The following is a 22,500-nucleotide window of genomic DNA, read 5'->3' on the forward strand; positions in this document are numbered from 1 at the left end:
GGCAGCTGTCATAATGGAGGTACTGTTGCTTGTTGGTGGGTTTGATGTGGACGGACGTGTGAAGTTGGCCATTGGACAGGTGGAGGTCAACGTCAAGGAAAGTGGCATGGGATTTGGAGTAGGACCAGGTGAAACTGTTGGAACCAAAGGAGTTGAGGTTGGAGAGGAAATTCTGGAGTTCTTCTTCACTGTGAGTCCAGATCATGAAGATGTCATCAATAAATCTGTACCAAACTTTGGGTTGGCAGACTTGGGTAACCAAGAAGGCTTCCTCTAAGCGACCCATGAATAGGTTGGCGTACGAGGGGGCCATCCTGGTGCCCATGGCTGTTCCCTTTAATTGTTGGTATGTCTGGCCCTCAAAAGTGAAGAAGTTGTGGGTCAGGATGAAGCTGGCTAAGGTGATGAGGAAAGAGGTTTTAGGTAGGGTGGCAGGTGATCGGCGTGAAAGGAAATGCTCCATCGCAGCGAGGCCCTGGACGTGCGGAATATTTGTGTATAAGGACGTGGCATCAATGGTTACAAGGATGGTTTCCAGGGGTAACAGATTGGGTAAGGATTCCAGGCGTTCAAGGAAGTGGTTGGTGTCCTTGATGAAGGATGGGAGACTGCATGTAATGGGTTGAAGGTGTTGATCTACGTAGGCAGAGATACGTTCTGTGGGGGCTTGGTAACCAGCTACAATGGGGCGGCCGGGATGATTGGGTTTGTGGATTTTAGGAAGAAGGTAGAAGGTAGGGGTGCGGGGTGTCGGTGGGGTCAGGAGGTTGATGGAGTCAGGTGAAAGGTTTTGCAGGGGGCCTAAGGTTCTGAGGATTCCTTGAAGCTCCGCCTGGACATCGGGAATGGGGTTACCTTGGCAAACTTTGTATGTGGTGTTGTCTGAAAGCTGACGCAGTCCCTCAGCCACATACTCCCGACGATCAAGTACCACGGTCGTGGAACCCTTGTCCGCCGGAAGAATGACGATGGATCGGTCAGCCTTCAGATCACGGATAGCCTGGGCTTCAGCAGTGGTGATGTTGGGTGTAGGATTAAGGTTTTTTAAGAAGGATTGAGATGCAAGGCTGGAAGTCAGAAATTCCTGGAAGGTTTGGAGAGGGTGACTTTGAGGAAGAGGAGGTGGGTCCCGCTGTGACGGAGGACGGAACTGTTCCAGGCAGGGTTCAATTTGGATGTTTTTTATTGTCTCTCTCAACATACCAACGCTTCCATTTGGTAAGCATCGTTGTTTTTATATATATATTTCCCACGTGGAATGTTTCCCTGTATTAGAGAGAGAGAGAGAGAGAGAGAGAGAGAGAGAGAGAGAGAGAGAGCCACTGCCATAGATGAAGTTTCTGCGAAATGTGTTAATGTAGAGCTTGGAAAATTGCTCTGGGGAGAGAGAGACATTTTCTGAAAATCACCATGCCCGCACTTACTGAGGGATTCTATGCCATTCACATGACTCATACGGCCATACCATTCAAGTTGTTTCCTTTCTGTACACTGTATCACTCTGGACTGGTTTCCAACATCTGCCTGATGTCTTCATTCTTTACACTTTCCATTAATGTGGTTTTGCAACACCTTCTCCAATACATCATCTCCTATGGAAGCAATCTTCTTTCATTTTCTTTGCCAGTGTCCTTACTTCTGTCTTAACTGACAAAACCTGTTAAAAAGCATCAAAACCGTTGTACTTATGTTGGAGCATGAAAATTCATTTATTATCTAGAACTGCCAAAAGGGGACACAAATTCGCAGGATGAATGACACTGATGTATCATCCCCCACTTGGTCACAACATACACAGCATGGTTTGCATCTGAATGCTTCTGATAAGAGACTACTTGCACAACTGGTTGCCAGAAGCATTCAGTCTGATCAAAGCAGTATCCATTCTATCCCAGTGACTTCCACTGTGTCCCTTATCCCTTTTCAGTGTAAATTCCTCCAAGAGAGAGAGTTTCAGAATAAATTCAGTTAAACTGAAATAGCTACCAATACAACAAAATCCATCTAAACAACAAAAGTCTCATAAATAAAAATAATGAACTTTCATATCCATTCAGGAAGATGACTTCTTGTGCATCTCAGCAAGTCATATGTAAGTAAATCATAACTGAACATAGTCACCTTGATGGATATAAGCTGATATCACACTACTGTAGATCTAATAAGAAGAAAGGGGTAGTGGCTATAAATGCAGAAGAAGTCATCATGCTTTCAGTTTAATGAATTTACATTGAACAGCTTTTTGAATGCTGCGTCACAATAGTGGATCAGGAAACACACGAGCTTTTAGTACTGATAGTTTACAGGCCATCAGCAGGAAATATCTTAAGCTTCCCAAACAATTAGAAATAAATAGTTTTAATGTGGTTATGCAGAGTTAACTGGAGAAACACTGTTTTTAGAGAGTTTATAATGTTAGTTTCCTGTTACATAGTATTGACTGAGAGTACCTAGAGCTAATACTGTCCCAGCTTTTGATTATTTTCTAAGAAAACAGACTCCATTGTCATTAACAATTCTTAATAATTTCTGGAATATTCTGTCAGTTCTTGGAGGAACATAGACATATTAATAACTTGAAATCATAGTATTAATGTTCAACAATAATATTTATTTAATATTTCATTAGGAAGAGGATTTCATTTTCTTAGGCCATCATCAGATAACTTATTGTTTTATTTTCTGACCAGCGGGCCGTGACTGACTTGCCAGAGGATCTGTCATCTCTTTTAGGAAATACTCAAATGAATGTGGTTAAAGTTTTAAAGTTCTGTGACTTGTCCAAGTTTTTACCACGATTTTAGGGAGAGGGTCTTAATTTGTACACAAGGTGACTGGCTCACTCATATTTTATGTAAGTGGCCAGCCAGTGACAATTTCCTGTGGCATCCTTGATGCTCCTTTCTAGTTTTCCTTACGTTTTATTATCTTATACAGCATTTTTCATCTTTTCCCACTTTCTTTGCATGTATGCTTCCATTTTACTAAATTTGTCCACAGATAATGTAATATTTAGCTAGAGATTGAACAAATAAATCTTACATTGCAGTATCGTACATTCAAATATTACAACTATATGAATATACAAATACATAAGCAGATTCAGAAGGATGTAGGTTGCAGTAGTTATTTGGAGATGAAGAGACACACACAGCATAGAGTGGCATGGAGAGCTGCATCAAACCAGTCTTCGGACTGAAGAACACTACAACAACAACAACAACAACAATAACATGAATGTACAATCCAAAAATGTTGTGCAAGTAACTAATGGCACAGGCTACTAGGTCATATAGAAAAACTGGTGAATGTTATTCACCAGATATAATAGACCTAAAAAGGAGGGAAGGGGAAGAAAGAAGTCTATGGAATGTGGGTGTGGACCAGTTACAATGAGCTTGTTACCTAATGCTGAGAGAAATAACAACTGAGTGCTGCTACTTTAATAAGGATGAGTAATGGAACTGTGTTTCATCAATATGGACCTGGTCAGAATTTTTTGATTGGTGTTTATTAATGACCAGAATTTCAAGTAATTTTAGTTTTCTCTCTTTAGGTCCTTTATGGAGAACACTACACTCACAGCATATGAATGACATTCATTCTGAGCATGTGCAGCAAAGGTGGAATCTTTCTTTTTCAGTCTCCAAATCCTTTCAATGCTCAAGTCGGGGTGGAATCTTTCTTTCTCAGTCTCCAACTCCTTTCACGCTCAAGTCAGTTGTAAGGGCGCAAATGCGCATGGCAGTCAATGAGAATTGGTGATATGCATTCTTACTGTCAATTTGAGATTGCAAGATCATGTGTGTTTGGGTTTACAGAAATATGTATAAGGCTGTGAACTGAATTGCAAAAGAATAAGTTTACGTAATAATATTTGAATGCAAGGTGTCTGTTCCTTTGAAAGAACAGACACCATGCAGATCCTGCAGCTGTGAAACACTGTACGTAAATTGAAGGAGGTGACTGCTATCAGCTGCAGCATGACATTAAGCAGAATCAGCAGCGACAAGTGAAAATGTGTACTGAAGCAGTCCAGTTTATGGTGGAAATATTCCGGGGGCACCATGCACCTGCTCGTGACATCAGAGCAGGCAGGTCTCAGAATTTGCAGACCAGTGCAGTGTGCCATAGAGCTACATCCATGGCTAAGTTCTGTCATTATGGACTTGGCAACTAAGGTGACCCTTAGAAAACACAGGACTGGATTTGACTCAGAAGCGTCGTTAGACTCTGTTCTTGTAAAGGTTTTGTCGATCAGAGGTTAAACCAATCTGGAATTAGAATAATAAACCCATGTTTGTGAACCTACGAGTGCCTGTTACCACATAACAGTAGTCATTTCACAGGAGAAGTCTGGTGGATGGCGGGGTCCCTTCGAAGCAAGTAAGATGATCATATCAAGAAGCAGAGAACCCTCGCACTGTCTAGTAGTTATGGCCCTACCTGACTGACCTACATATAATTTCCCACACAGACTGCAGGAAATTTAATAAATTCCACTCCATTCTAAATGCGGAACCCTATCTTTACTGCTGAAGAGAAAGTGGGCAACAGTATTCCTAGTGTAAACAACTGGAGTATAGTTCTTCGATTTTAGTCTCCAGGTAAGAACATGTGAAGTCCTATGCACATGTACCATGGGGGACCATTTGTTGTTAGTGTGGCTTTGTGCTGTCTGAGGAGGATAAAGGAGTGCTGTTATCCTCTGTCTCTTCTATTTGCTGAGAATGTTGTCAATTAGGGTACAACTATAACCTTTGCTGTATGGTGTTTCTTTAATTACTTTACATTCATTTGCAAAACCTGGTCTGGATTGTATATAGAGAGTAGGCACCACACCATGGAGTGGAAGGCTGCATGTTTGTGTATTATAGGATGCTGTGAATTGGCTGGTTTTACTGTGTCTATTGAAGTTACTTTCCTGCAATATCTTAAATAAATGCTGTTGCTTACTGATGTCAATGGTGACGTCTAAACAGGTGATAGAGTCTCCTCCCAACTTCACTGTAAATTTGATTGTACTGTGGTGTGCATTCAAATGTTGCACAAAATTATTTAGTTGTTAGGTGGTATTTGTCCACAAGCACAGTACATCATCCACTGCCTAGTCCAATACTATATTTTAGAACTCAGATGGTCTTAATCTAAAAATGTTTGCCCAAAATTATCCGTAAACATTTCAGCTAATGAGGGGCTCTATGGGGATCCTACTGTAACCCATCTGTTTGACTGAAAGGAGCCAGTTGAAATTGGAAATAATTTTGCTTTAAGCATGTTTCAATTTCTATCCTTACATCTTCTGTCTCCACTGGATACGTTACGGTTTTGTGTAACAATTCTGTTAAAATTTCCATTGCATCTGAAACAAGAGTATTGGAAAACAGGCTGCTAACATAAAATGAGACTAATTTTGCACTAGGTGGAATGGTATAGTCTATTAGGTATTTGGAATCACTATCTGCAAATACAGATTTGCAGGTTTTAATAAGGTTCTCCACTTCCATAGCATATTTCATTGTGGGATTGTTACCTAACTCAGGTAACAATATATCTGCATTTACAGTTTTTAGTTCATCAGCTACCAGATGTTTCGTAGATACATCTCTGGCAAAGAATATTCAAGATCCGCTTTCAGAATGTCTAGCTGTTTTTCAGAAATACTGGATTTCATAGCATATTTAATTCCTTATTTAAAATCTGGAATTCTTCAGAACAAAAATTTAGACTTGATAAGTTAATGACATGTTCTGCAAACTATTGACATTTACAGGTTGTTGGGGCTCATTTCAGTTGAGATAACCATTTGATTTTAGCTTTCTTGTGGAGGCATATCAGGTTTGTTATTGGAACGCGAATCTTCTTTGACAGTTTTATCAAATACATCTAATTCACAAGAGTGTGGTGGTGCACAGCCTACTATCTATTTCACAAACCAAGCCAGATTATGAAAATGAATTGAAAATAATTAAAGACATAGCATACGGCAATTGTTATAGTTCTACTCTAACTGAGAAACACTTGGGAAAAAGAAGAGACAGAGGATAACAGCACTCTCTTATCCACATCAGATAGCACAAATTCACACTGATAACAAATGAGCCCCTATGTTATGTGTGGGTAGGACTTCACACATTCTTGCCAGGAAATTAAAATCCAGGAAATATACTCCAGCTTTTTACACTAGGAATACTGTTGCCAACCTTGTGTTCAACAGTAAAGATAACATTCCACCTTTAGAACAGAATGGAATTTATACAATTTCCTGCAATCTCTATGGCAAATTATATTTAGGTCAATCAGGTAGGGCTATAACTACTACACTAACAGCATGAAATGAGTTGGAGACTGAAAAAGAAAGATTCCACCTTTGCTGAAAATGTTCTGAATGAATGTCATTTGTATGATGTAAATTTTGATCATTTTCCATAAAGGAACTAAAGGCAGAAAACTAACATTACTTGAAATACTGGCCACTAATAAACACTAATCAAAGAACTCTGATCTGGTCCTTCTTGACCAAACACAATTCAATAATTCACCCTTATTAAAATAGCACCAGATTTATTATTTCTCTCACCATCAGGTAACAAGCTTGTTATAACCAGTCAACACCACATTCCACAGACTTCTTTCTCACCCCCTTTTTTTTCTATTCACCACATTCACCAGCTTGTCCATATGACATAGACTGTGCTATTACTCTCAATCACAACATTTTTGGTGTACACTCGTATAGTTTTAATATTTTAACATACTGTATTGTAAGATTTATTTGTTCTGTCTCTCTTTAGGTACTACATTATGCTTGTGTTTTGTATTGATATAATCATAAAATGTCCCATATCTTTGTACAACAATCTTTGTACAGCTATGAATTTTCATTGAAGCTGTGTGGTCTTTCTCCTATAAAGAATATTAGTGATATATTTTATTTATATAATTCTCATTGTGAAAATTATATAATTCTCATTGTGAAAATTAGGATTTGGTGCGCATCATGCAACTGAGAGTAAGTGCTTCTTGCTGGACAAAAGAATGCTACTAGTATCATTCTAATAATTTGAGTCTGTCATGTCATTTAAACATAACAACAGTTACTCCCTTCAAACTTTCTGGCAGATTTAAACTGTATGTCAGACCGGTACTCAAACCTAGAACCTTTGGCTTTCGCAGGCAAGTGCTCTTATAACAGAGCTTGACTCACAACCCACACTCACAGCTTTACTTCTCTCGGTACCTCATCTCCTACCTTCAAAACTTACTTCTGAATCAATCCTCCACCTTTTTTTCTTTTTTCTTCCGTTTCCTTCTCTTTTTTACCACTACAATTTTTGGTAAAATAAATAAGAGAGCAATATGCTGCTGTTAATGCAAAACTGCTATGTTGCATTACATAATAATTTACAAACTGAAATCTTTAGAGAATGTTAGTGTGGTAGGATATGCAGGACTGAAGTTTCAAAGTCAAAGTACTAATCTGGAGACTGAGAAATTTTTCTTTTTTTTTTTCTTTTAAAGTGCTAACCACAATTAACTGAAAGCCATGAACAGATTCTCACAATATGGAATTTATGCCTTTATCTAATAACCATCAAACTTCAAATGAGCCAATAACTTGATAATGACAAGCCGAAACTGCAGCTAATTTTGGAGCATTTATTTTCATTATGACTTTTGTCTTATACTGACGTAAATTATGCTGTGGGCCCAACAGAATGGGAACCATGGACGACAGTGTCATATGAAATAATTGAGAACATTCTGCAATTCCTACATTTGAAGATTAAATTATTGAAGTTTATTGAAGCAATTAGGTACAACAGATGAAGCCTACAATATAAAGTTATTCCATCATATGTTCATAAACATAATCTTACCAATGTTATTTTCACAGGTCACTTGACAATGGCTATAAGCTGAAACAGGCCTGTCATGTAAAATATTTAAAGAAACATATTACCTTACTGCAGCTATTTCTGGAGCATTCATTTTCATTATATCTTATAATGACGTATAATATGCTGCAGGCCCCCAACGAAATGGACAATAACTTTATTTTACCACTCACTTTTAAATAATAGGGCTCGGTTTTAGGCATTGACTTGAAGTCATAAAGGTGAAACATGACAAGATTACATGAAAAAGTACTTTATCACATAATCATAAACGATGACTTGATTATAATGTTTATACAGAGAGTATGGGAAGAATGTTGAGGATAAAATTATAAAACAGACAGTGTTAATGGAAAACGTAACTTTTTGTTTACAGTTTGAGTCTTGTTTTCCCCTAAAACAAATAAGGACAAAATTGATTGTAACCAAAGATAACGAGTGGAAAACTCCTGGGATTAAAATAGAGAGAGATAAATGTAATTCGGACAACAAACAACAGTAAATATTTAAAATAGCATTGCCACTAGTATGGTAAAATCCTCAAATGTATAATTAAAAAAGCAGAAATCCTGTACTAAGATCAAACAATAAACATGCCAATAATATCACAAAACAGTTTTGGATCATTATTAAATATGAGAGAAACAAACACAGTGACCCAACAAAATTGAGCCACCACCTGGCAGACATGGTAGCACTTTATACTCTTTGGTCACCGAATTCAATGATTACTTCCTCACAGTGACGGCAAACACTGCACCCATGATAAAAACCAAATACAGATACAACAGAATTACTATTGTGGAAGGTGCATGCACTATCATCTACAAACAGTTTCAAAATAGAACCACTAAGGAGATTACAGAATTTATCAGGTCACTAAGACGGTTATAATTCTGCTGGCTACAACAGTGTTTCTAATGGAATATTGGAATCTTGTGCTGACTTGACGGGATTAACCTTAACCCTTAACTCATGAAGTGACCTTCCTGTAACCCCTATGTTTAAATAAAGATTTAAGGTGCAAATTATTTGAAATTTTTAATTCATGTCATGTTAACATAAATGAGCTATTACAGAAATGAATTTTATGTTTTAAAAATTTACATTATCTCTGAAGCAAGTAAATTTACATATAAAACTAAATTCCAGGGTTTAAATTTGCACATAAAAATTCCACTCAATAGGTAGTGTACAAAATTGACATTCATTGCCGGAATCTACATTTTTCTTATCATCAATCAAAACTCCTTTGATTTTAACCAACACTTCAAGTATTTCACTGGAGAAACAGACAGATCCCCACCACAATTATCCTAATGTCTTCTGGTAAAATAATAATATTTTTCATCTATTTCTTGATCTGTAGCACTGAATCCTTCCTTTGTATGCCATCTAACAAATTCATCAAACTTGGGAAAGTTAAAATTGCCACATTCTTGCAAACAAATTTTGTATTATACCATATTTTACTGAAGAAAACAGCTACATAGTTCACGAGGCGTGGTCTAGGAGGCTCTAACAACTATCAATAATGTATGACAACAACAAGGTGACAATGCAACTGACAACAAAACATTGTAGGGCTGCCAATTTGACAGTAGGGGGAATATAGAAGCATTTTGCCACAACCAACCTCGATGAGTGAATCTGAAAATTTTCACACAATCTGAGAGACACCTCGTGAGTTAAGTGTTAAGCTAATTTTGTAAAGAATCAATAATTCTGAGCATATTTTCTGGCAAAAATTTAGAGATGCTGTAACAACATCCATCTACAAAACTGGAGATAAACAAACCACTTCTAATTACAGAACTACATCACTCCTCCCAACATTCCAAAATTCTACTACACAAATTACAATATTATGGCATTAATGGAATACCTGTTGCATGGATGAAACTTTACCTTCATAACAGAAAGCAGAGGATCTCATTAACAGACAGTCTCAGACTAACCTCAGAATGGGGAAGCATAACATGTGTAATGCCACAAGGATTTGTGCTGGGCCCAATCTTATTTGTAACCCATTTACATGATCTTCCAGTGACTTAAAACGACTTTTCAAAAATGTAAAGTTTGTTGGTGATACCAGCATTTTAATCAAGTATCCAAACTCAATTCTTCCAGACAAAACTCAGATGATAGCTGAGAAGGTCAACAAGTAGTTCGCAGCTAACTGTTTATACCTCAATCTCACAAAGGCTTGTGTTATGCAATTTCGAAACAAGCAATAGCAACCAGTTAGTAACATAAGCAGACATTAATGGTCATATACTAAATGAAACACACAGTGAAAAATTCCTCGAGTTCAACTGGATAACAAGTAAAAATGGAATCAACACACAGACAAACTAATCAGGAGGTTCATTTCAGCATGTTAGGCCTTTAGACGCATTTCTCATTGTGTTGACCTAATGACAAGAGTGTTGGCCTTTTTATACCTTTTCACTCACTGTTTACTTTTGAAATTATCTTCTGTGGCAGTGCATCTACAGCACAAGGGAGCAGCAAGAATATTGAGTAAAGCAGATAAGGTGCATCTTGCAGAAGCCTTTTTATGGATCTTAGAATTCTTACACTCACTTCCAAATACATTTAATCCTTGACCATTTTTGTTGCTGATGTTACAAAATCAGTTTCAGCGAACTGTCGTTTGCAGTGTCACAATATGAGACACAAAAACAGGTTTCATGTACACTTTACCTTCTTGTTTAGAATGGAGTTAATTTTCAACAAGCTCTCATCTAACATAAAGCAGGACAGCTCAAAAGAAAATTAAAAACATATCTCATTAGCCACTCTTTTTGCAAATTATTTGAATACATATCTGGATTCAGGGATTGACAAGTTCTGTTAGCTACATGACACGTAGCAGTTAAGCAAAAGCAGACAATGGAAACAGTAGGATTTAATACCAACAATATGGAATGGATGTATTACTATTCACCACACAGATGAAGTGTTGAGTTACAGCCAGGCACAATGACAAGAATACTACAAATATTTAAACTTTCGGACACAGTTATCCTCCTCAACCCTATCACCCACACCAGCAAATTGCTGCTCACACCAGGTGCAGTCGCAACTGGCATTAAGCAGCTGGAGGCAATAGCCACATGTGTGTAAGTTGTTGGTCTGTGAATGTGAGAGAGTTGTTCTTCTGAGGAAGGGCTCTGTTGAAAATATTAAATATTTGTAGTAATCTCTTCACTGTGGCAGTCTGCAACTCAACACCTCCTCTATGTGGTTAGTGGCAATTTATCCTTTCCATGTTGCTGATAAGTAGCAGTGTTTGCTATAAACCTACATGCCAAGTAGTACTGTACTGTAAGGGGGACTCAATATTTAAAGATTTAAGGAAATATTTTCTTTCAACAATACAATTCTAAACTAGTCAATATTTAGCTACTAACAGCACATAAACAGCAGCTATATAGTGAAACTGAGAAAGCAACAGATTTTTTTCCCTCAAATTATCAACTTTCTTTCTAATTCACTCAATTATTTTAGAGTTTGAATAGCAATAATCAGTATGGTGCTCATTTGTTGTTAATATAATATATAGATTAAGTTTTCATCACTTTCTTGTCTTTCTTTAATGTACACCTTGACTTGTTTCACATCCTTGAAGGTTCTCCCTCTTGATGGGATCTACAAAACACAATATATGAATGAATACTGCACAGCACTAAATGTAGTAATGTTCACTACAAAGGTTTCGGGTTTCTCCGATGAACAAACATCCAGTGCAGCAGAATTGTACTGACACTTTTACCTTTTATATTCCATGCACGTAAATAATATCAAAAACATTAATATATGCCTCTTTCTGCTTGCATGGCAAAAACAAATACCATGCTTTCTAATCAATAAATGTTTTTCATTATAGCATAGTGAAACTCCATAAACAGTTGTAATAGAAAACATCACGGGCTTTAAAGGCTGACTACCTCAATGTACATGTGTTTGTTTCCATAATTGAACAAACATCATGTTCCATGAATTATACATGGATTTCTGATCACCTTTATGAAGTTGACTGCAAAAATAGCAAAGATGTTAATCATCTAGGTAAGTAATGAAAAATTTCTTCAAATATATCACATAGATGTAATAACTACTATTGCTCACCTTGTGAATGAGGGATCTCAACAACATGAACAATTTGCTGTTGGGGTTGAACATAAGACTCCGACAGTAAATGCACCTTTGCTGTCTGTTCCAAATGCTGTAGCCTTTCTTGAGTTCTCTGCAATTCCTGAGTTAGCTCTTCTACTCTCTGTCTTTCTTGTTGCAGTTCTGACAAAGAACTGTTATCTGCTGTTGCTGGTTTTGGACTGCTTTCTATGGAAAGGAGACCAGAGTCATAAAAAAAAAAAAAAAAAAAAAAAAGAAGGAGAAGATATATATGTGATGCATACTTTATGTAAAGCCTTGTCTTAAAGAGCAGATAAACATTTTCTGTTGGTTTCAGTACATCAGCTGAAACAATATTTTTTAAATCTGGTCACTTTAGGTAATCCAGATGTTGTATAAAAGATAGTAAAAACTTGGCACACTCTCTGATAATACATAAGTTTAATTTTCCAGAACTATGAATAACATACCTAAAAAGCCATCAAACAGAAGTTTTGCAAAAACAGACCACTTCTCATTCCTTCAGAAGATGGTATATATACTGTACAGAACATGAAGTGCAAAATCAAACCAAAGGCATAACAACTTATCCCTTGAAGGGAAACTGGTTTCATTACCTATGAGAAAACAATGAATGGGACGAAGAGGAAGAAAATGATACATGACAGAAATTAGTAGAGGATAAATAGCTATGGATTGTGCATACATTGGAAGGTATACTGAGGTGACAAAAGCTATGCGATACCACCTATTATCATGTTGGAGCCCCATTTTGCCTGCTGTAGTGCAGCAACTACATGTGGCATGGACTCGGTATTCATTGGAAGTCCCCCTCGGAAATACTGAGCTGCACCATCTCTATAGCCATCCATAATTGCGGAAGTGTTGGCCATGCAGGATTTCGTGCATGAAATGATGTCTCAATTAGGTCCCTTAAATGTTTGATGGGATTATGTTGGGTGATCCGGATGCCCAAACCATTCACTCAGTTTGTCCAGAATGTTCTTCAAACCAGTCAGAACAACTGTAGCCCAGTGACATGGCGCACTGTCATCCATAAAATATCCATCGTTATTTGGGAATGTGAAGTCCATGAATGGATGCAAATGGTCTCTAAGTAACCAAACAAAAGCATTTCTAGTCAATGACTGGTTCAGTTGGACTGGAGGACCCAGTCCAGTCCATTTAAATACAGCCTGTACCATTATGGAGCCACCACCTGCTTGCACAGTGCCTTGTTGACAACTTGGGTCCATGGCTCAATGAGGTCTGTGCCACATTCAAATCCTACCATCAGCTCTTAAAAACCGAAACTGGGACTCATCTGATGATGCCACAGTTTTCCAATCCTCTGAGGTCCAACCCATATGGTCATGAGCACAGGAGAGGCATTGCAGTCGACTTTGTGCAGTTAGCAAAGGCACTCGCATCAGTCGTCCACTGCCATAGCCCATTAACACCAAATTTCTTTATGATATGTTCATCATATGTCCCACATTGATTTCTGTGGTTATTTCACACAGTGTTGCTGGTGTGTTAGCAATAACTATCCTAGGAAAACGCCACTGCTCTTGGTAGTTACGTGAAGTCCATCGGCCAGCACATTGTTCTTGGAGAGAGGTAATGGGTGAAATTTGGTATTCCCAGCACATCCTTGACACTATGGATCTCGGAATATTGAATTCCCTAACAATTTTTCGAAATGGAGTGTCCCATGGATCCAGCTCCAACTACCATCCCACGTTCAAAGTCTACTGATACCCGTTGTGTGGCCATAATCATGATGAAAACCTTTCCACAAGAATCACATGAGTATAAATGACCGCTCTGCCAATGCACTGCCCTTTTATACCTTGTGTACATGATATTATCACCATCTGTATTTGTGCGTATCACTACCCATGACCTTTGTCGCTCAGTGAAAGGCATGACACTGTTTTGCTCAAGAAGTAAGTTAAAAAAGTGGATAACACATACTGCTCAAATGTGTAGTCTATGCAGTGAATAAGTAGCAAAATATTTTGAATTGTATTGTGATAGATGATAAAATTTGAATGTTTCATCACAAATCTGAGAATATGTGACATTCAAGAATGGTCTAATTAGGTCAACAAAGAAAAAGAAGAATCTTGATAACTATCTTTCAGAACAGCATATACTTACTCTCAAAATTGTACACTGAGGACACACTGTAAGTATTATGGGCTATTTAGTAAACAATATTCCAAAGAACAGTTGGGTGTTCTAACAGTTTCTGATGGTGGTCAGTGACAATATATCATAAACAATTCTTCAAGTGGGCTTCAGAAGACAGCAGACACCGTACAGATACTGCTTGCTCTTAGGAACACACTGCAACAACTTCACGCATGTGTCACAGCTGTCATAATGAGCTGGTGATGACAATTATAATTAACCCTGTCCACCTCTGTGAGATAAATCTTCACAACTCTGACATTATTATCTCTACTGTGAGATGTTACAAAAACTGTATCATGTGCTCCAAAATTAACTGCCAGGAATGGTGATATATTGGACGTACTGAACTATGTGACAAGTTTGGCTGCATGGTTCTTGCAGTTAGGTATTGTACCAAACGACTTTTACCTGTTTCCAAGATTCAGAAATGCTGGTATAAAAAGATTTTTGCTGAAAGTGATGAAATCTGAGTACAGATGATGATGTGTTTGGGAGACTGGAAACAAAAAAACAGATTATGACACTACAAGCAAAATATTTATGGGCAATAACAATCCTGAGAGAATGGATAACACTCCATTCTATCCACTATAACCATCCTCTCAGTGGTGATAGTACTGATAGGATAGTGCGAAAATGGACCAGGAAGAAAGACAGTAGCAGTTTGAAGTTTTGAGTTGGTCCCCAGATGCATACTCACATTACTAGCCAAATAAATCAGGTATCAGGCTTCAGATACCATACTGGTACACAACATCATATTGACACAATGTTTTTATCTCTCATGAGAGTTTCACTGTAAAGGGTAAGAAAAGGGATTTCATTCTGTAATATCCTTGAGGTGGCAGTTAGATTATTGTCATATTTTATTGGAGTTTTAGTGCGTACTGTAAATTAGACTGAACAGTGAGGTTATGGCAGGCACAGACACTGAGTCAATTCATGACATGTGTTTGATGACTTAAATGGCTTCTCATGAAAGGCAAAGATCTGGGTTTAAGTACTGGTCTGACACAAACTTTTAACCTGTGACATGAATACTGCCACCTAAAATTGTTTATGCTGTATTCAAAAGTAAAAATATACATAACCAAGAAAATTTATACAAAAAATGAACATATATTATTTGTCAGCTAACATGTAAGTGTAGTTCAGTACTACAGATCCAGCATTATCACCACAAAACCGTCAACAACTATGTTTTATATCTAAAAAGAAAGATGATGAAACTTACCAAACAAAAGCGCTGGCAGGCCGACAGACACACAAACAAACACAAACACACACACAAAATTCTAGCTTTCGCAACCAATGGTTGCCTCGTCAGGAAAGAGGGAAGGAGAAGGAAAGACAAAAGGATATGGGTTTTAGGGAAGGAGTCATTCCAATCCCGGGAGAGGAAAGACTTACCTTAGGGGGAAAAAAGGACAGGTATACACTCGCACACACACACATATCCATCCACACATACACAGACACAAGCAGACATTTGTAAAGGCAAAGAGTTTGGGCCCAAACTCTTTGCCTTTACAAATGTATGTGTATGTGTGGATGGATATGTGTGTGTGTGCGAGTGTATACCTGTCCTTTTTTCCCCCTAAGGTAAGTCTTTCCTCTCCCGGGATTGGAATGACTCCTTCCCTAAAACCCATATCCTTTTGTCTTTCCTTCTCCTTCCCTCTTTCCTGACGAGGCAACCATTGGTTGCGAAAGCTAGAATTTTGTGTGTGTGTTTGTGTTTGTTTGTGTGTCTGTCGGCCTGCCAGCGCTTTTGTTTGGTAAGTTTCATCATCTTTCTTTTTAGGAATAGAAAAGCAACTGGAATCACTCAATAGAGGAAAGTCCACTGGACCTGACGGGATACCAATTCGATTCTACACAGAGTACGCGAAAGAACTTGCCCCCCTTCTAACAGCCGTGTACCGCAAGTCTCTAGAGGAACGGAGGGTTCCAAATGATTGGAAAAGAGCACAGATAGTCCCAGTCTTCAAGAAGGGTCGTCGAGCAGATGCGCAAAACTATAGACCTATATCTCTTACGTCGATCTCTTGTAGAATTTTAGAACATGTTTTTTGCTCGCGTATCATGTCATTTCTGGAAACCCAGAATCTACTATGTAGGAATCAACATGGATTCCGGAAACAGCGATCGTGTGAGACCCAACTCGCCTTATTTGTTCATGAGACCCAGAAAATATTAGATACAGGCTCCCAGGTAGATGCTATTTTTCTTGACTTCCGGAAGGCGTTCGATACAGTTCCGCACTGTCGCCTGATAAACAAAGTAAGAGCCTACGGAATATCAGACCAGCTGTGTGGCTGGATTGAAGAGTTTTTAGCAAACAGAACACAGCATGTTGTTATCAATGGAGAGACGTCTACAGACGTTAAAGTAACCTCTGGCGTGCCACAGGGGAGTGTTATGGGACCATTGCTTTTCACAATATATATAAATGACTTAGTAGATAGTGTCGGAAGTTCCATGCGGCTTTTCGCGGATGATGCTGTAGTATACAGAGAAGTTGCTGCATTAGAAAATTGTAGCGAAATACAGGAAGATCTGCAGCGGATAGGCACTTGGTGCAGGGAGTGGCAACTGACCCTTAACATAGACAAATGTAATATATTGCGAATACATAGAAAGAAGGATCCTTTATTGTATGATTATATGATAGCGGAACAAACACTGGTAGCAGTTACTTCTGTAAAATATCTGGGAGTATGCGTACGGAACGATTTGAAGTGGAATGATCATATAAAACTAATTGTTGGTAAGGCGGGTACCAGGTTGAGATTCATTGGGAGAGTGCTTAGAAAATGTAGTCCATCAACAAAGGAGGTGGCTTACAAAACACTCGTTCGACCTATACTTGAGTGTTGCTCATCAGTGTGGGATCCGTACCAGGTCGGGTTGACGGAGGAGATAGAGAAGATCCAAAGAAGAGCGGCGCGTTTCGTCACTGGGTTATTTGGTAACCGTGATAGCGTTACGGAGATGTTTAATAAACTCAAGTGGCAGACTCTGCAAGAGAGGCGCTCTGCATCGCGGTGTAGCTTGCTCGCCAGGTTTCGAGAGGGTGCGTTTCTGGATGAGGTATCGAATATATTGCTTCCCCCTACTTATACTTCCCGAGGAGATCACGAATGTAAAATTAGAGAGATTAGAGCGCGCACGGAGGCTTTCAGACAGTCGTTCTTCCCGCGAACCATACGCGACTGGAACAGGAAAGGGAGGTAATGACAGTGGCACGTAAAGTGCCCTCCGCCACACACCGTTGGGTGGCTTGCGGAGTATCAATGTAGATGTAGATGTAGATGTAGATGTAGATATATTTTTCCCACGTGGAATGTTTCCCTCTATTATATTCATATCATTAATTGGAAACAACTATGTTTTGCTACATACAGACCATCTACACAGGCACAGTGTATTACAAAATGTGATAGCCAAAAATATAGCTGGAATTGCACAATCAGAACTCATTATATTGGAACCTGGTATTCAATATGTATGAGGGTTGACTGAAAAGTAATACCTCCACCTTCATAACTCTTCCAACAGTTGGCAGCATTGGTATGCGGCAGGTACTGGCTTGTTCCGTAGCCTCTTCTCTACAGCTCCTGTTAAGTAGGAGGGAAGCCTTAGCATTGAATGGTTGTGTTGTTACAGTGTGAAGTATGGAAGCCTGCACAGGTGGTCAGTCAATGTGATTTAAGCAATGTGCATTCATTGAATTCTTGACAGCAGAAGGTGTCTCCCCAAAGGAGATTCATCAGAGAATGAAAGCAGTTTATGATGATTGTGTTGATGTGAGTACTTTGCGTCGTTGGGAAAGTAAGTTTAAAGATGTTGAGGCAGGAGCATCTGAACATCTGACCTGTGTGACAAACAAAGAGTTGGACATCCTGTCACAGCAACCACCGAGTTTCACAAGCAAAATGTTGACGGATTGATTCAGGACGATCGTCGTATCACTCAGAGAGAAATTGCTACCACAATCAGCATTTCACAAGACTGTGTGGGTCACACATTATTGCTTTGCTTGGCTATCGGAAGATCTGTGCACGATGGGTACCCCGGATGCTGACTCCTGAAATGAAAGTGCACAGACTTGAAATTTGCCAGGAACTCCTCGCATTACGAGAATGAAAGTGACGTCTTTCTCCATTCAATTGTGACTGGAGATGAAACATGAGTACACCATGTGGAGATGAAATGTCAGTCTCTGGAATATTGGCACAAAGACTCATCCAAGAAAAAGAAATTCAAGACACAGCCCTCAGTTGGAAAAGTCATGGCCACAGTGTTCTCGGATGCAGATGGTGTTATCCATGCTGATTTCCTTGATCGTGGAACAACAATAAATTCAGTGTGTTACATCACAATGTTGCAAACTCTGACATGACAGCTAACAAGGGTCCAAAAGGAAAAGGGAAATGTTTTCCTGCAGCATGACAATGCCAAACCACACACTTCACATGCCACCACAGCAGAACTTCAGAGACTGAATCTCACCACCGTATGGCTTACTCCATATAGTCCAGATTTAGCTCCATCTGACTTCCATCTGTTCCCGATAATGAAAGACGATCTGCGGGGACATCATTGCGCTTCAGATGAAGACATTGAGAGAACTGTGAGACTGTGGTTGCGGAAACAGAGTGTCGACTTCTTCTGTGACGTCTCCAGGAAATTAGTTCATCGTTGGCAGAAATGTATCCAATTGGCTGGCGATTATGTGGGAAAGTGAATATTGGTAATTAAAGATCATATTCTAAGGATTATTTCTGCATTTCATTCATTAAAACATTCCCATCCAAACACAATTAACGAAGGTGGAGGCATTACTTTTCATTCAACCTTCATACATGGTTCTTTTCATCTACATGGGCTTTGCTTACTGTTGTTTCTCTTTGTTTTCCCTGTTGGTGACTTTTTTCCTCTTTTAATCCCTCTCTCATCTACCTGTTAATTATCCCTTTTTCTACACTGATATCCCATTGCTCACTGGTCATTATTTATTAAATCATTAATATTCAGTCTTAGCTACACTTTCTACTTCTGTGTTTATAATTTATTGAATGTAAATGATATCAGGTTGAAGATACAGGTTGTAGGACTACTGATATTTCTTTCTGTAGTGATTTGACAAACATCACCATCACACTGTTGACAGTTATTTTGTAATTGCCACATTTCTTTCCACAACAATTTCAAGTGAAATATCAGGTGGTTATAATTAAACTTTACCTATTTAACATGTTATAAGGCGGAAACTAATTACTGTACAAGTTCCAAACTTGGTAGCATTAATATCCACACAGTATGGACTGCATGATTACCATGCATCACAGCACCACTGTCCAGTTACAACAATGGGCACCAAGTGCCATGATCACTCATTGTGGTTCATAGTCTCATACACCTGACCAGTTGCAGTGCACTCGTTGATGTGTCTACATAAGCTTGGACAACAGGAGCAGGGCATTATTGGTGAAGCTCTACTATCAAAACAACAGTAATGCTGCAGCTGCACTTTGAGTGTACTGCTGACTGAAAGGATTACGGAATTTTCTTCTTTCTCCACTTGATGTGTGGAGCATGTGAAGTTCGAATCAACTGGAGAACTGGGCGTCACTCTAGGAAGAGGCTGATGACTGGTTGCACCTCAGGTGGTTGATGAAATCACTGTTGCTATGGCAGACAACACTGCGCACAATTTCCGATCATCAGGCAGTGCGTGTGCTGTGTCATGACAGTTGAACATCCCTTGATCCACTGCACAGGAGGTGCTTCGAACCCTTCTCAAATGGTATCTGTATAAGATCTATATTGTACAGCAGCTTGCACCAAAGGATGCACAAGGATGTGTTGACTTCACTCTCCATTTTCTCGCAAGGTTTGAAGTCAATGAGGACTGGATCTGGACCATCTTACGGACAGACAAAGCTAATTCATGCAAGATGGCACCCTACTGCACATTGCTCATGAAGTTCACCAGCTTCTCCAAAACACATTTGGAAAAACTTGAATTATCAGCTGATTGTTTCCAAATGCTTGACCGGTATGATCACCTGATCTCACTCCCTGTGATTTCTGGTTGTGAAGCTACCTGAAGAACAGTGTTTACCAGGGGAACATTCACACATGGATTGACCTGAAGCACAACATATCAAGAAATATAGCCAGCATACCTACAGACATGCTTTCTTCTGCTGTGCAGACTGCAATCCTGTGTTTTCAGACTCGTCTGGACACTGAAAGACACCATACTGAGCCCCTTTTGTACCAGTAATGATACCGGTATGTAATGGTATGATGTACCATAGCAGTAAATTAAAAGTGTTCCAAATGAATTGATTCTGCATGATTTCTCTTCCCCATGTCCTTGACATTAATGCTACCAAGTTTCATACTCATACATAATTAGTTTCCGTGTTATAATGTGTTAAATAGCGAAAGTTTAATTATAACCACCAGCTATAATAGTTATCTCTACCATTGTGTTTTGACTGTTGAAATGTTGACTAACATTGCAATATAAGTACTACAAGAAGCCCTTTCTGTAATTTCTACTGTACCTTTAAGTTGGTGTGTAATGGCATTTTTTGTCCCACGATGCTCACGCCACCATCGTTTCAGACCATGTTCGTGTGGCTCTCTGTCACCTTTCGTTCTGCGCATTTGTTCACTCACTTGACAAATGGTTGTATAGCTGCAACCTGCAAACAATGTTGAGATGAACAAAGATTGGTATGGAAGGGAAAGTAAAAAGGTCCTTATATTTTAAGATGAAGAAATGCTCTTTCTCATTATTACTGTCTGTGTGCAACATGATAGTCTCTTAAATCAGTTGATAGGCACAATACATTGGAGTGCAGACTGCACTTTTGTTTTTTCCTTTGCCAAAACAAAAAATTAAGCTCACACTTTTTCTTCTCCATGAAATCAATTCGGTTTCATTGTCTTAAATGTTTGTATTAGGTTACAATTTAATGCAAATTCAGCAATGATCTCTAGATCCTCTTTGACAAAGAAAGAACAAATCCATTAAAGTGTTGTTGAAGGGGACATTCTTATATTGTCCTGGAGCAGTAGAAGAAAACTAAAGACAGGTCACATCAAAACAGTAGGACTGGGACTTTAACTCTCTGTCATCCTGATTTTGAGTCTATAGGTACTGCTCAAGGTGTAGTCTACTAATACAGAAACTCCCCCAAATACTGGACAATAACTATTTATTTTCGTGATTACATGAAAATTGCCATTCAGCAATGTATACACAGAGAATTGTCAAAAACATTAAAGTAAAGGATAAATGGGTAACACAACTCAGCAGCTTGGCCAAAGAATAACTAAGTCTCTTCACCCGCCATCCACAGCTGGTGCTTCTCACATAGCTCCACCACAGTACAGTGGAGCTCCCGGAATGTGCGGGAATTAGTGTCACACTTGTCACCCTGCCATTGTATAAGCCTCCGGTTTCTTCGGCTTCTCTCATGGACTCACTTGTAGTGACAAAGGCAGAGCTGCTGCTGGTTGTATGGTCTCCATGTCAGGTAGGGACAAAATCGTCAGTGTAGGACTCACATTCTCCTGCTATGTCTGTGGTGAGCAGATACGCTGGTTTAACCCCTCCTCTGACACTGTCAGAAACCAGTTGTTGTACGGTATTTGGACCACTAGTTTGTTGCATTTTAATACTCAGAAAGGTCCCAAGTATGACTGTTGTAACAATGTGTCTACAGCACCTGCCCACATCATCACGAGAGCATGTCACAATGTCTTTATGTACAAATACTTTCAGAACTCCATGGCATGAGGCGAGGGATGGGCTTAGTCTGGCGACCTAGAACATTAGCTGTTGCAGCATATACGGCAGCTGCAGCCTGATAGATGCCAGATGCCAGCTGCGCTGGGGAACACACCTATCAAACTTCAATGGTAAATGCAACTTTTCCCCATAAATCATCTCAATGGTCGATGATGCAATGCCTGGCTTAAGTGCTGTACGAAATCCTAACAAGACCAGTGGCAGAGCAGCTGTCCAGCAACTATCATGGCACATAAGCATGGCCTTTAGTGTCCTATGTAATCGCTCAACCATTCCATTGCTGAGGAATGGTAACTAGTGGTGTGGTGGTGCTGGAAACTACATAGTTACCATATTTACTCGAATCTAAGCCGCACTCGAATCTACGACGCACCTGAAAAATGAGAATCGAAAGCAAGGAAAAAAAATTTTCCCGAATCTAAGCCGCAC

General features: G+C 39.1%; 1 protein-coding gene across 2 annotated transcripts in view; it reads right to left on the bottom strand.

Annotated features, from left to right (window-relative positions):
* LOC124796275 overlaps window positions 1–22,500 on the bottom strand; it is a 165,640-nt gene that overhangs the window by 27,631 nt on the left and 115,509 nt on the right. For both annotated transcript variants that reach the window (XM_047260391.1, XM_047260390.1), the window contains 2 exons: window positions 20,819–20,959; window positions 12,033–12,245 (listed from right to left, as the gene is read on the bottom strand). In XM_047260391.1, coding sequence (XP_047116347.1) covers window positions 12,033–12,245; window positions 20,819–20,959 — 354 coding nt within the window. The remainder of the gene's footprint in view (window positions 1–12,032; window positions 12,246–20,818; window positions 20,960–22,500) is intronic.

Source organism: Schistocerca piceifrons, chromosome 4 (assembly GCF_021461385.2).
Source record: "Schistocerca piceifrons isolate TAMUIC-IGC-003096 chromosome 4, iqSchPice1.1, whole genome shotgun sequence".
Classification (NCBI taxonomy): domain Eukaryota; kingdom Metazoa; phylum Arthropoda; class Insecta; order Orthoptera; family Acrididae; genus Schistocerca; species Schistocerca piceifrons.